Source organism: Triturus cristatus, chromosome 11 (genome assembly GCF_964204655.1).
Source record: "Triturus cristatus chromosome 11, aTriCri1.1, whole genome shotgun sequence".
NCBI classification, from domain to species: Eukaryota; Metazoa; Chordata; class Amphibia; order Caudata; family Salamandridae; genus Triturus; species Triturus cristatus.
In genome coordinates, this window is record NC_140594.1 from 1,109,807,468 (window position 1) to 1,109,822,746 (window position 15,279).

The 15,279-nt window shown below is 45.2% G+C and overlaps 1 protein-coding gene across 1 annotated transcript in view; it reads right to left on the minus strand.

The window, feature by feature from the left end:
- Positions 1–2,798: 2,798 nt before the first annotated feature.
- EEF1AKMT4 (EEF1A lysine methyltransferase 4) overlaps positions 2,799–15,279 on the minus strand; it is a 241,856-nt gene continuing 229,375 nt past the window's right edge. Inside the window, exon 3 of the mRNA XM_085635589.1 lies at positions 2,799–3,841. Within this exon, the coding sequence (XP_085491715.1) occupies positions 3,554–3,841 (288 nt within the window). The 3' untranslated portion in view covers positions 2,799–3,553. The remainder of the gene's footprint in view (positions 3,842–15,279) is intronic.

A 15,279-nucleotide genomic window follows, 5' to 3' on the forward strand; every position in this document is an offset into this window, starting at 1 on the left:
TTTGGTTGTGCATACATGTCCACTTTGGTCTAGATGGAAATGTGATGCAGCACCTGTTGAACTTATTACTTATGATGTTTCTTTAATTCACACGTTTCACATGCGCAGGGCAGAGTGGCGCACCGACCTACCAGCTTACCTTCTTGTGGTACCAACATTCTATCTGTTGTGGTACGCTGCAGTTGTCATGGGTGGAGCCAATGAGAACAGCAGTCTTGGAAGAATATAGGTCACAACAACAAACTCTAACGCCATACATCACACTTATCACTCATGCACAACGACTGCATTTACCATGCAATCTCATTCAACACAATCAAATTAATTATTACAACACAAACCACAACCAAGCATTACATCACATTATGACATATACGTGGACACAAATATATGCGTACACATGTATGTATGTGCGTATATACATCTATATGCATACACAACATCCAAACTACCCAATACCCTAACATTGCTAAACCCGAAAATATCCTTACTAGTCCTCCTCAGCACTACCCATCCCTAAACACCCTTACTGCATTTAAACACTACCCATCCCTGGAGCCTAAAAACCCAATACTACCTATGTACGCTACCCAGCCACGAACCCTTACAACTCCTTACTACCCTATACAATAACCATTCATAAACCCTTGTTACCCATAAACACAACCCATTCTTGAACCCTAAAAAAACATACTTCCCTTATACACTACCTATCCATTAAACCCCAAAACCCTTTACTACCATAGCCATCTATAAACCCTATAAACCCCACAGTACTTCTGTATGTTAGCCACTCGTGACACCTAAAAGCTCTTTACTACCCTATATGCTAACCATCTATGAACCTTTAAAATCTGTACTTTCCCTAAACACTACATACCCCTGAACCCTAAAAACCATGCTACCCCTTTATGCCACCCATCTCTTCACCCAAACCCCACTTACTACTCATATACACTACCTATCCCTGAACCCTTAAAACCCCATACTGCCTCAGTACACTACCCAGCCATAAACCCTAAAACTCCTTACTACCCTATACGCCAGCTATCCCTTAATCCTAAAAGAACCTTTATTACCCCTACACACTACCGATTTCAGAATCCTAAATATCTTACTACCCCATACACTACCTATCCCTGACCTCTTAAAACCTTACTACCCATACCTTAACCCCCCAAAAAAACATTACTACCCATATACATTACCGATCCATGAACCCTAAAAACCCCTTGGAATCTCTGTACACTACCCAGCCATGAACCCTAAAAACGTCTTACTACCCCATACAGTACCCATCCCAGAACCTCAAAAAACCCTTACTAACCCATGTACTACCTATCCCAAACCCTAAAAACTGCTTACTGACCCATTCACTACCTCTCCCTGAACTCTAAAAATACAATACTACCCATATGCACCGCCCATCCCTGAATCCAAAAAATCATTTGACACCCCAAAATATAACCCACCCCTAACGTTCTTACTACCCCAAATACCACCAACCACTACCCAACCTTACACCCTTAAATGCGTTGCAAATGTAAAGTGTTGTAACTTACCTCATTGAGTGGTAAATGCATTGTTGTACATTTTTTCTGTTAGTCCATTGTAGTGGCTTTGTTGTAGTGGTGTGATAACATTTTTGAACACAAGATTGGCATCACAAACCGCCAGCACTACAGGTGATCACCACTTTGGTGCAATCAATAGTACAATTGTACAACAGGCATTTTCGAACAGGAATGGATTAATTTTGAGGATATTTTCCACCATCGCCTGGAGCTTTCTACCACAGATAGCCCACTCCAGTTGGCCCTTCATCTCACGGTGTCGCTCCTGCTAGCCAACAGGGCTAAGCCAGTTTGCACTGTGGACTGACACCAAATCTGAACATTATTTTACACAAATTCTGCTGTAAGTGGCACAGAATTCCAATCTCACTGGTAAATGGTATTTATATACGTCGTATGGTGCACTAATGTTTCATTTGTACGTTCTGGCTGACAGTTTGACTAAGGGTGGTAGCCAGAGGATAACTAATACTTGATCTACCTTAAGCAACAGAGAGTTTGCCCTACAGTTTGGAGATTAACAAGGTCTCTAATCTGACAATCGTATAGGGAACCCATACAAATAGGTCAGAGGTGGAATGACAAAAATTATTCATTCCATTAACATATAGGACAAAATGTAGTAATTTGATAGATGATAGATACTGTGAGGTGCTTGTAGAATGATTCAACCAAAAGGTCTCACTCCTAGTATTTTGTCTTTGGCATGCCTTGGATATAACAGTAGATATAAAAAATGTGTACCATAAAGGCTCAAAGAATTAGGAACATAAATCATAGGATTTAGTTTATACCTTTTGCACTACCTACTAAATGATCAAGAGCTTATCATAGGATTAATACAAAGAGTTCTTTAGTCTGTGGCTATCGGAGTACATACACATTCTGCCCAATCATCCGTGTACATAATTTGTCATGCGTGTGCCGATGTATCAACCGTTTCAATATAACACTGCAAATTCCAAATGGACAAAGGCAGTCGCGATTTTGAAATCAAGATTAAGAGAATTTGCAGGTAGAACCTGACGGTTACTTAAAAACGTACAGTATTCAATCGCCAATCATCAATACCCAAAATGATCAAATCTCGAAAATAAATATTTCTAAAAAAACATATTTTATTTCAGTCAACAGCTAAGAATGTGCTAAATAGATTCCCATCAAAATTTATAAGGCCACTATGTTCCCAGACCAACCAAAACTGCCAACTCTGACGCCAGTAAATTAGATAATCAAATACATTTAATGTTAAAGAAAAAAAAGAAATTAAAACTACATTTTATCACATATATAGTCCATTTTATGTCCATTATTATTGCTTATAGGGCTTCGGATCCAACGGACTCGTGAAGAGCACCGCTGTAGGTTCTAGGTGCCAATTTTGAGAAGTCGCAGCATTTAGTGAGATTAACGAACACTACTGTACGCGGACCACCATTCATAAGCAAATACATGTGTTTTGGCTTCCCCTGTCCTCATTTAATAACTAGTATTTCTTGGCTAAATTACTTGTGTCACTCTTGTGTGCCTGCAAGCAACAACTGCATTGATTTGTTTTGAAATGTTCGGATTGTGTAGAAATTTGACTTAACACCAGTCCAGGGGTCCTACGGCTTATATCAACAGGTCATTATAAGGGAGCCCCAGGGGATGCTCTGATTGGCACTATTGACTGTACCCAAATTAGCAGAATGGAATAAGACTGTGTCCATCCCACAACCTAAATAAGGTATTATCTGGATCCATACTCTTTCAAGCCTTCCTGATCAATTTCCTTGTTTCCTTCTGCGCATAAAATAAGGCATACTGTGGTGGAAGATGAATCGAGCCTGTGGTCCCCTTTATATTTAATAACATTTATCAGAGTGATGTAAATCTCTTCCGTAGACACGCGAATGTACAATCATTCAATAGTGGAATATAAGGATTCCCGACTGTTTTTTCATCTGGAGGATCTCACAAAATGTTGGTGGTTGGTTCTACAAGTCAATGGCATTCAGGTAGTCCTCGTTTTCTTCTGCATCCAGCATCCTGCCGGGAGGTGGTGGAATGTTCGGTTGCCAGAGTTTCTGTCCCAGCTCGACGTCCTCAGCGGACAGCTCCTCCCCTTTGCGCATGACGTAGAAGAAAAAGTGGAAGTCGCTGCCGTAGGTGAAACAGCTGATGGACCAGGAATAACCAGGCTGGGCATAGTGGCGCTTTCGAAAGTGTGGCTGAGCAAATGTAATGGAGATGAATCGTCCTCCTGGGCGTAGAACTCTGCTTACCTGTAGTGATGATAGAAGCACACCATATACTTTACTTCTAATAAATGTTGTCACCACCTTACATTCAATACTAATGTCTAGGGGAGTCTATTTTTGACACAAGTACTCAACATATGACAACAATTTCACAACCAATAGAAAAAAAAAACATGGAGGAAGGGCAGTGGCTCAGGTCTGTGTACTGATTGTTGTGATAAAACCTTTCAAAGAAAACTAACAGAACTTTCAAAAGAGATTCCCTTTTCGGTTGATTACAGCATGCATATCCATTATACATCTAAAAACATTTTAAAACGTGCATAGCTTGAGACCACCATTTACTGTTAGTGTAAGATACATTTCCAGTCCCCCGGGGTTTCCCCAGCGGGGTTAAACAACACCAAACCTCTTGCCTACTTACCATCAGGCTTATGGTCCTAAAGTTATAATTGTCAAAGCACTGTACATCCCCTTCTATGAGAGCTTGCCTAGGCTTATTACAGTGCAAATCTTCCCCAAGGCATTATTAGAAGGGACAACCAACTGCCCCATGACTACTTGTAGGCAAGTGGGTTTCTGTTGCAGTACCCCTCCCATACATTTTGTGCCCGGCTCGGATGCAACTTTGACTAAATGTGCACTGGGTCCCTGCTAATCAGGTTCTTACTGCCTGTGTTCGTTCCCCAAACTGTAACTTTGGTTCCACAATTGGGACACTGCTGACCCACATGTAAATCCTTGTAAACGGTACCAGTGGTACCAAGGGCCTTGTCTTGCCTGCTCTTCAACAAACACCAGATTTTCCGAGGACAGTGGCCCTGTCCAGAAGAATCCAACTACAAAGGACTCCTGAATCCAGCTGGAACCGCGACTCCTACCTGTTCGAGTGGCTCACCTGTCCAGTGAAGTTTCACCTGCGATTCTGACCTCAACACCATCAGTGGCTGACCTCACTTGGACTCCACGAAGACGTCTGCAGCCTCATCACGAAGGGTCCCCCTGAACGCAACCGGCTCCAGTAAATAAAACACCACACCGAAAGGCACCCCAACTTTGGGGATCCCAGCTGACGATGCCCAGGCTTCCACCGATACCTCTACTTACCTGCCCAGCTGTTGGTCACCTTCGTCCAGCCTCCTGGTCCGAGCCTGCAGCCTCTTTGTGCGCCCGAGATTCCCATTTACTTGCATTGGGCACCCGCCGCCTATTTGCACCCTGCTGCCCCTGTTCCACTGGTGGTGTATGGTTGGTGCTGCCTTGTGCACCCCCTGTGCTTGCTTTATCCTCCAGGGCCTGTTCCCTGAAACTGTAGGTACTTACCTGTAACCAGCACCTCTTGTGGGTGCCCTGAGTCTCCATTGACAAACATTGGGCCCAGTGACCTCTACACTGGCCGCCCCAGTGCTGCTGATGGTGCAGCCCCTACCTTGATCTGACCCTTGCCCAGTGTTAGTCTAAATCCCCGAACACTGGATGTATAAGTCGAGTACTTACCTGTAAATGTACCTAACTGTTTTCCTCCCATAGGATTGCATGCATTTCTTGTTAGTTGCACTGTCTATCTTTTACAATGCTAAGTTACTGCTAGTGCTGATTGACACCACAAAGTATTTTCAGTATCACCATAAAGTATTTTTACTGCTTTTGCAGACACATTTTCACTGTACCTGAAAAGTATTGCTATTTTAAAACTGGTACTTAGCGGCAATTAGTTCTCTTGGTTCTAGAAATAAAAGTAACAAAGTAATGTTTTTATACAAAACAATTGGTCTTGGATTCAGTCTTTGACTGTGTGTAATAACTTCTTGCCTGAGTGTGTACAATAAATGTTTAACACCGCCGTCTGATAAGCCTGACTGCTTGACCACACTTCCACAAAAGAGAGTGGGGTATCAGCTACTTTAACATCTGTAAAGCAACTGGGCATCCACTGGATTCTGTGCACACTATAGCGTACTTTGGTGTGGTATATACAGAGCCAGCTTCCTACAATACTACGGTCGTCTGCGAGACTGCATTCACAAAATATCTGTTTACGGGATTTAACAGAGGAATATGAATCAACCCTGAAAGGTCAATCGCTCCGACATATGCAATAAGTAAGACAGCCTATAGCGTTTGTTTTAACTTGGCATGAAAACTAAAGCATGCCTACGGCCTTTGATGTAACTTTTCCAATGAACTAGTTAAACCAATCAAAACTATCACCTTTAACTTCGACTTGTTGCTATAAAATCATAGGGCCGCCCTATTGAGGCATGAGGCTAAAAGCACTCTTTTTCAGTGGAAGCACATAACTTCTACCCAATCAAATGCTGTAAGGAAGGAGAGTAACAAGTGGGTGGAGTCAAAGTCCCTCTCAATATTGCTTCTTAGAGCTCTTTTTCTGGTGACCACAGAAGCTCTAGCAGGGAGTTGTGTTGTATAACTAGACCTAAAAAGTGCCAGCCTCCTTTGCCTGCATTTAATAGTCAGCTTGAAACTTTGCCCTCTGAGTGCGGATCGCCGGCAAAAAGGTTTTTGATGCCACAAGAATGACCTCTTGAACATTCCCAGCTCGACCATCTCAGGGCAGCAGAGATTGTGACAACCCCTGGGCACTGGTGCTCAAGGCACCAGCATCTATGATAGCACAGTCTGCCTCAGTACTTGAAATGGAAACATTGAAGTGCAGGTACTATGTCGAAGGGTCCCTGCTTGTTTCTGAGAAGTGCTGGTGCTCTCCCATTAAAAGTATAGCATTTCTCTTTAGAAGTGCGGGTACTCTCCCTCTCAAAATAAAAAAGTGCCGGTTCTCCTTACCAGACAGTACCGGCCCTTTTAAAGCACTGGTCTGCCCCCCCCAAAAACTGGGATTCTGACCCATGACACAAGTGTATAATGTCATCCTTCACAATTCTAGTCACTGAGGATCGAAAGCGCAACCAGGCACGATGGTGGTGCACTGCGCACTAATGCGGTCATAGATATATCTAGATACAAGAGGTTAGTCTAGAATATTCGGGCGTGGCACTAGTGCGTGTATCACGAGTGTTGTCATTTACACTCTCCGATCACAAGTATGGTGTATCCCAGCCCAGGGCAGTAGTGCACTGGTTAGCAGTGGTGGAATTCCCACCATCTGGATATGAGGTAACAGACCTGGGGCAGTGGCATGACACAGGCCTCCGCAGCCCCAGGGGTGCAGGGGGGCCCGACCTGCAGGGGGGGGGCCCTCTGCGGAGTACTGATTAAATCCGGAGCGAGGACCCCTTCATGTACCTTGCAGGGGACCCCCCTCAAGTTTCGTTAGGCCATTGGCAGATGAAATGTTTCCACTGCAGGGTCCCTGTTTGCAGCATTCGGGCTGCCCTCCACCCAGGATCTTATCTCTCTCTATTTCCCTCTGCAGTGGGGACATAAAACACTGTCCCAGGCACCCTGAAGCGCGAGGCGGCCAAGCGCCATTTTACCCGCGCTGGAGCTCGACTTCCCGCTAATAGGACGAAGAAGAGCATTCATTTCCCTGCTCGGCTTTCTCCAATGTCAAAGGGACGCTCTTCAGGCAGGGACTGACGTGCTCTGGGTGCTAACGGCCTGCTTATGGGCCATCAGCACCGGGATCTCCCTGCCTGGCGCTCCCAGCGTGCCCTGCGCGCGGGCGGCGGGCCAGCAGGGCCTCCTCAGACCTGATGCTAATGTGCAAGCGAGCAGTGTGGGGAGGGGGTTCTGTAGGCGAGCTGTCATGAGGCGGGGTGGGGGGTTGGAGATGGGGGGTGTGAGAGGGAGGCCACCGGCCGCCAGGACTGGGCTTACCCCCCCCCCCCCTCCAAAGGGGTCCAGAGCCCATTGGAAGAGGGACACACTGTGCACTATGTATGCACTGAGAGCAGTGCTTAATTTAAGCCGGTGGTTTCAGGTGCTCAGCACCAGAACTTAATCAACACTGGTGATTTCATAAGCACCAGTTAGGGACCCATTCATTTACAGGGAGATTAAGTGATTTATCCAGAATCGCAGGATGTTGAGCCGACGCCAAAACTTGAACCTAGTTTCCCAGTGCAGAAGTCGGCAGCTCTGGCCATCACGCCACATCCTATCCCCACTTGGTTATGTTTTAGGCGGCGCTAACAGGAGAAATGGGCTGGTGCAAGTGCCTCCTGACAAGAGCCCCGGCACTTACTTTTTTTTTACAAATGAACCACTGACAGAGTTTTCAAGATATGCCCATGCCATGTCACCTGAAAAGAAAGTTGACAGGTTTGTAGCCAGCAGTGGTGCAGCAGGTGCAATGAAACCGGGGTGCGGTGGCAGAACACCTACAGCGCCCACTGAATTCCGATTATTGCTGTATTTTCCAACCCAAACAGCAGTCAGTGGGCTCATTTTGCATATTGCACTAGCCCACTGCACCCCAGATGCCACTGGAATCTGCGTCTGCACCCACAGTGTTTCTGGCACTGCAGAAGTTGGGGCAAAATTTACAAGGTGCACTCACCCAAGACTCTGCACTCTTTTGTAACCCTCCTTCTGTGGTGCAGTGGGAAAATGTGGAAACAACCTACTGGCCATGAAGAACTATACTTTAGTTCAACTACTATAGTAACTCAGTTGCACCTAGTCCCTCATCTCTTTCCATTATCAACCTATGGACATCCTTGATACTTAGGGACATTACCAGAAACTGTTGCTTTAGCTGTTTTTATAAAAACCTACCTCACAGCAACAGTATTGCACATGCATGTGTACATCATAGGAGGCACACCGCCATTTCTGCATGTATGCGCACCGTCACCATTTATTTCAATATAGGAGCCAATCAGAGTAGGTTTTCTTTGACCAATGAAGTAGTCTGCATAAGAGTAATGGAGTCACCATAAAGTTAACTTTATCCTACTCTTACAACTTGGTCCTTATCTTTTAAAAAACTTTGAGTAGGTTCCACAGGACCTGAGAAGGTGACAAGGAGGGGGTTAAAGGCATCATTGGTCAGCTCAGACATAGGAAAATAAATGTTGTGAAACTTCTTGGCCTAATTTTACATAATTTCAGGAGTAAGCCTCTAGGGCATGGTGTCGGAAGTATACATGTGGGGTATCCAGCATGCCACCCACCACATTTCTCAGGCGGGCACATGCTTACAGAATGCCACCAACACTCCTGTGGTCCCAGTCCTGTCAAAAGTGGGAGTTCAGAGGAGTCATTCTTCATCAAGCCCTGTGCTTTTTGAGTTGACCCTATACTTGCAGGATATTTATAAATTCATTTTGTTTTAAAAAGCTACTGTCTTTATTAAAAACAAGACAGCTGAAAAGGTGAACTCCAATAGATGGTGCCAGACGCAGATCTGCCTTCTTTTTGGGTTCCCTACCGGAGATATTTGTAAACTTTGGAAGAGATTCTTCTCCTATGAAGCGCCTTGATGCCACATAATAGACCGGACTCCGCAAGAACTTCTGCCCGGGTGAAGTGAGCCCTTACCACCAATGAAGGCCAGGCTACATGCAGAATGTAGCACTGAGTCATGCTTAATAATATGCATCTGGCAATGTGGGCATAAGCAACTGCTCAGTCAGTATATGTGCCCTAAAGTTCACAAATAGTTGAACTGATGAACGCATATCCCTCTTCGATCAGAATAAAAGTCAGAAAGCGGGCTTTACATCCAAATTGTGCAAGATCTCATCATCTGAGAAGGCTTGCAGAAGCAGAGGCGGCTCCTTCGTAATGGCGGAGGAGCGTGGCTCACCACCCGTGCCAGCAAATGAAAAATAAAATGACAATAATACAAAACTTTTTTCTTTTATGCTGAGCCCTGCAATGACTATTGGGCGGAACGAGGCCGGGCGTGTCATGGAGGAGTAGTAGCGGGCACTCATAAGTGCGCATGTGCACATGCCCACTTATATTTCTCTAACCCGGCTAAGTTACACAGCCGGGTTGGAGAAAAGGTGCAGGCTCCAATGCACCATCTGAGTGGCAAACGAGGCTGCTCAGACCAATCCTGGCACTGCTCTCATGTGAGAGCAGCATCTGGATTGGGGGTGGAGCCTGTGCCCCTACGGCCCATCCCCTTCCGAGCCAATGGCGATGAGAGGAGCAGCAGGGTGGCTGTCATCTGGAGTGGCAGATACATTTTCTTTTTTTTCCTTTTATATTATTTTAATCCCCTACTCCCAAATCCCTGCCCTTCCCCGGCGGCTGCCCTACCACTTAAGATAGAGTTATGTAGCAATGGGGCAACCCAATAGCCACTGGGCCTGGGTGAATAGTGGTACAACGAGAAAATGTCCCAGTGGAGAACAATTAAAACAGATAAATCAATGCAAGAATTAAACAGTTGTATCTAAACAAAGTTAAGCACCACCATACAGTCTTTCCAAAAATAGATGTGGTTTTATTTCATCACAATATTGGAGTTAATTAATTTCTAATGTACACAACAAATCCTAAATGAATATTTTTAGAAAAACAGGTGCACAGAGGGGTGAGGTGATAAGTGCATGGGAAGGATTGTGAGGAAGGACGGTAGTGCGCATATATACACATCAGTAAATTAATAGCGAATTATCCCGACAGTTTCCTTCCAGATGCATTAAATGTCAAATCATAACATAATTGCAGATATACATTCACTGTCCTATATGTCTGACAAAATGATAAAGAAGTGTCGACGTTTCGACCCATAGAAGAAACAGCCAATTTTGCACATTGTGGGCGGGGTCTTCATCAGGACCAAAGTGACCTGTGGCTTCGGGCTGCTGGCATGACCGGTGGTTAGCTGATTCACCGGTCATGCCAGCAGCCCGAAGCCACAGGTTACTGATCAACCTGGGCCATTCTTTCTTTTTGAATACTACGATCATCTACGAAGAAATCTGAGAGCCTATATAGCCCAGCTTTCCTATTCACCGCCTGAAGCCATATAGCTGTTTTTACTGGATCCCACTCCCCTTCCGTCACTTTGGTCCTGATGAAGGCCCCGCCCACAATGCGCAAAATTGGCAATTCCTTCTAGGAGTCGAAAACGTCGACACTTTATCATTTTGTCAGATATATATATATATATATATATATATATATATATATATATATATGTTTCCCAATTGCCTTAGCTTTCCAGGGTGCACTCGACAACGCGCCACCTCAAGGGCATTTCCATTCATCTCGCCCTCAGCATCCGATTTATTCAATTCGCCTGACGCGTTTCTGTGGCCCACTGCCACTTCATCAGAGGCTTTCTCCTGCATTTGCTGAATTGCGCTTTTTGTAGTGCATGCTGATTTGTTTCGTAACCATACGTGGGCGTGACTTAGTTCTTAATTGGTCCACACAGCATGCTGGACTTTGTAGTTCCTTCGCGCTTCATTTGCCAACTTTAGTAGGTTTCAGTAAGTGCAGTTATTGGAGATTGTATTTCAATCCTTTGTAGGAGTCAGATTCGTAAGAGCGAGTCATTTTACACATCACGCGCTGTGCTGACAGGAGCAGGGAAGTTCCTATTCCACAGCCACTCGATTCTTTGAGCTGGTGCATCCTGCACGGGAAGGCCCCCGTGTTGAAATTTTGTTTCCCAATTGCCTTAGCTTTCCAGGGTGCACTCGACAAAGCGCCACCTCAAGGGCATTTCCATTAATCTCGCCCTCAGCATCCGATGTATTCAATTCGCCTGACGCGTTTCTGTGGCCCACTGCCACTTCATCAGAGGCTTTCTCCTGCATTTGCTGAATTGCGCTTTTTGTAGTGCATGCTGATTTGTTTCGTAAACATACGTGGGCGTGACTTAGTTCTTAATTGGTCCACACAGCATGCTGGACTTTGTAGTTCCTTCGCGCTTCATTTGCCACCTTTAGTAGGTTTCAGTAAGTGCAGTTATTGGAGATTGTATTTCAATCCTTTGTAGGAGTCAGATTCGTAAGAGCGAGTCATTTTACACATCACGCGCTGTGCTGACAGGAGCAGGGAAGTTCCTATTCCACAGCCACTCGATTCTTTGAGCTGGTGCATCCTGCACGGGAAGGCCCCCGTGTTGAAATTTTGTTTCCCAATTACCTTAGCTTTCCAGGGTGCACTCGACAACGCGCCACCTCAAGGGCATTTCCATTCATCTCGCCCTCAGCATCCGATTTATTCAATTCGCCTGACGCGTTTCTGTGGCCCACTGCCACTTCATCAGAGGCTTTCTCCTGCATTTGCTGAATTGCGCTTTTTGCAGGAGAAAGCCTCTGATGAAGTGGCAGTGGGCCACAGAAACGCGTCAGGCGAATTGAATAAATCGGATGCTGAGGGCGAGATGAATGGAAATGCCCTTGAGGTGGCGCGTTGTCGAGTGCACCCTGGAAAGCTAAGGCAATTGGGAAACAAAATTTCAACACGGGGGCCTTCCCGTGCAGGATGCACCAGCTCAAAGAATCGAGTGGCTGTGGAATAGGAATTTCCCTGCTCCTGTCAGCACAGCGCGTGATGTGTAAAATGACTCGCTCTTACGAATCTGACTCCTACAAAGGATTGAAATACAATCTCCAATAACTGCACTTACTGAAACCTACTAAAGGTGGCAAATGAAGCGCGAAGGAACTACAAAGTCCAGCATGCTGTGTGGACCAATTAAGAACTAAGTCACGCCACGTGTGTAGTGCATGCTGATTTGTTTCGTAACCATACGTGGGCGTGACTTAGTTCTTAATTGGTCCACACAGCATGCTGGACTTTGTAGTTCCTTCGCGCTTCATTTGCCACCTTTAGTAGGTTTCAGTAAGTGCAGTTATTGGAGATTGTATTTAAATCCTTTGTAGGAGTCAGATTCGTAAGAGCGAGTCATTTTACACATCACGCGCTGTGCTGACAGGAGCAGGGAAGTTCCTATTCCACAGCCACTCGATTCTTTGAGCTGGTGCATCCTGCACGGGAAGGCCCCCGTGTTGAAATTTTGTTTCCCAATTGCCTTAGCTTTCCAGGGTGCACTCGACAACGCGCCACCTCAAGGGCATTTCCATTCATCTCGCCCTCAGCATCCGATTTATTCAATTCGCCTGACGCGTTTCTGTGGCCCACTGCCACTTCATCAGAGGCTTTCTCCTGCATTTGCTGAATTGCGCTTTTTGTAGTGCATGCTGATTTGTTTCGTAACCATACGTGGGCGTGACTTAGTTCTTAATTGGTCCACACAGCATGCTGGACTTTGTAGTTCCTTCGCGCTTCATTTGCCACCTTTAGTAGGTTTCAGTAAGTGCAGTTATTGGAGATTGTATTTCAATCCTTTGTAGGAGTCAGATTCGTAAGAGCGAGTCATTTTACACATCACGCGCTGTGCTGACAGGAGCAGGGAAGTTCCTATTCCACAGCCACTCGATTCTTTGAGCTGGTGCATCCTGCACGGGAAGGCCCCCGTGTTGAAATTTTGTTTCCCAATTGCCTTAGCTTTCCAGGGTGCACTCGACAACGCGCCACCTCAAGGGCATTTCCATTCATCTCGCCCTCAGCATCCGATTTATTCAATTCGCCTGACGCGTTTCTGTGGCCCACTGCCACTTCATCAGAGGCTTTCTCCTGCAAAAAGCGCAATTCAGCAAATGCAGGAGAAAGCCTCTGATGAAGTGGCAGTGGGCCACAGAAACGCGTCAGGCAAATTGAATAAATCGGATGCTGAGGGCGAGATGAATGGAAATGCCCTTGAGGTGGCGCGTTGTCGAGTGCACCCTGGAAAGCTAAGGTAATTGGGAAACAAAATTTCAACACGGGGGCCTTCCCGTGCAGGATGCACCAGCTCAAAGAATCGAGTGGCTGTGGAATAGGAACTTCCCTGCTCCTGTCAGCACAGCGCGTGATGTGTAAAATGACTCGCTCTTACGAATCTGACTCCTACAAAGGATTGAAATACAATCTCCAATAACTGCACTTACTGAAACCTACTAAAGGTGGCAAATGAAGCGCGAAGGAACTACAAAGTCCAGCATGCTGTGTGGACCAATTAAGAACTAAGTCACGCCCACGTATGGTTACGAAACAAATCAGCATGCACTACAAAAAGCGCAATTCAGCAAATGCAGGAGAAAGCCTCTGATGAAGTGGCAGTGGGCCACAGAAACGCGTCAGGCGAATTGAATAAATCGGATGCTGAGGGCGAGATGAATGGAAATGCCCTTGAGGTGGCGCGTTGTTGAGTGCACCCTGGAAAGCTAAGGCAATTGGGAAACAAAATATATATATATATATATATATATATACACATATATTTGTTTTTTTTTTGCTGCCAGTTACTATTCTGTTCGGCATGTCGGTCTCCTACAAATGCGGATTATAACTACATATATAAAGAATTGTCTCTGTTGTTGGAACCATACTTCGTGTTCCTATTGTCTACCTTAATATGGAAGCGACTACTATATAACTTATTGATTTGAACTTTGATGTTCCATCTATGTGCATCTGTGCTGAACATTCTCCAGTGATTTAATCTTGACTTTCGTGGATATTGTATGAATCGCATTTTCAATATTATTCATGTCAATTGATCTATAGCCCTGAAGAAGTTCCTTGGCAAAAGGAACGAAACGCGTTGGCTGTTTGCCACTTTCTTTATGATTTTTGGAATAAAAGCAAGATAAATGGAAATTACTAGTGGTTCTGAATGACTCCTGTTGAGTGCACCTTCTTTATTTGTCAAATTTTCGAACTCTGTAGCATCAATCAACGACGGATGCTGGAAGTGGATGCACCGAATTTGACTACATAATTTTGGGAATTTAAGTGCTTAACCTTTGTCTGTCGTTGATGTTTTTTTGTGTTATATATATATATATATTCACTCACCTGTGAGCAAGGCGGAAATCCGCTGAAACGCGTAAGGAGATAAATGAGTGGGAACCAATGATGCCACTTTGACGAATAAAGTCTGCTTGAATAGAAGTCGGTGGTGTGGCTCTGCAATTCTTTGTGGCGAAAATCCAAGTAACAGGATCTCCATTCCTGCACGTAGAGCCCGCCCTGCAGGGTCGGGGGCCCCCGGTAAAATGGAGCCTCTGTGTGCGATTTTGATGGAGGAGGCATGACCTGCTCGAGCCCAAGCACCAGCCAGTGGACTTCCGTGGATATTTGGTAATGGGTATGAGAAAGGGAGATGAGGGAGGCGTTTTGCCTCTCTCTGGTATCACCACATTTCAAGCACAAATAAGACTTTGGCATCATATGCACTTTGCTTTTGATTTTAAATGCACCCGTGATTTTTGTGACATTTGGGCTGAAGAAACGCTTTTGAGCTGTATAAATTACACTTTTGCACCATGGCATGACGTGGATGAACTGTTGTTGGTGCATTCTGGGGCCCGTAGTTACCACAGAGGCCATGTGACCAGTTGGACACTAAATTCACTCACCTGTGAGCAAAGCGGAAATCCGCTGAAACGCATAAGGAGATAAATTAGTGGAACCCAATGATGCCACTTTGACGAATAAAGTCTGCTTGAATAGAAGTCGGTGGT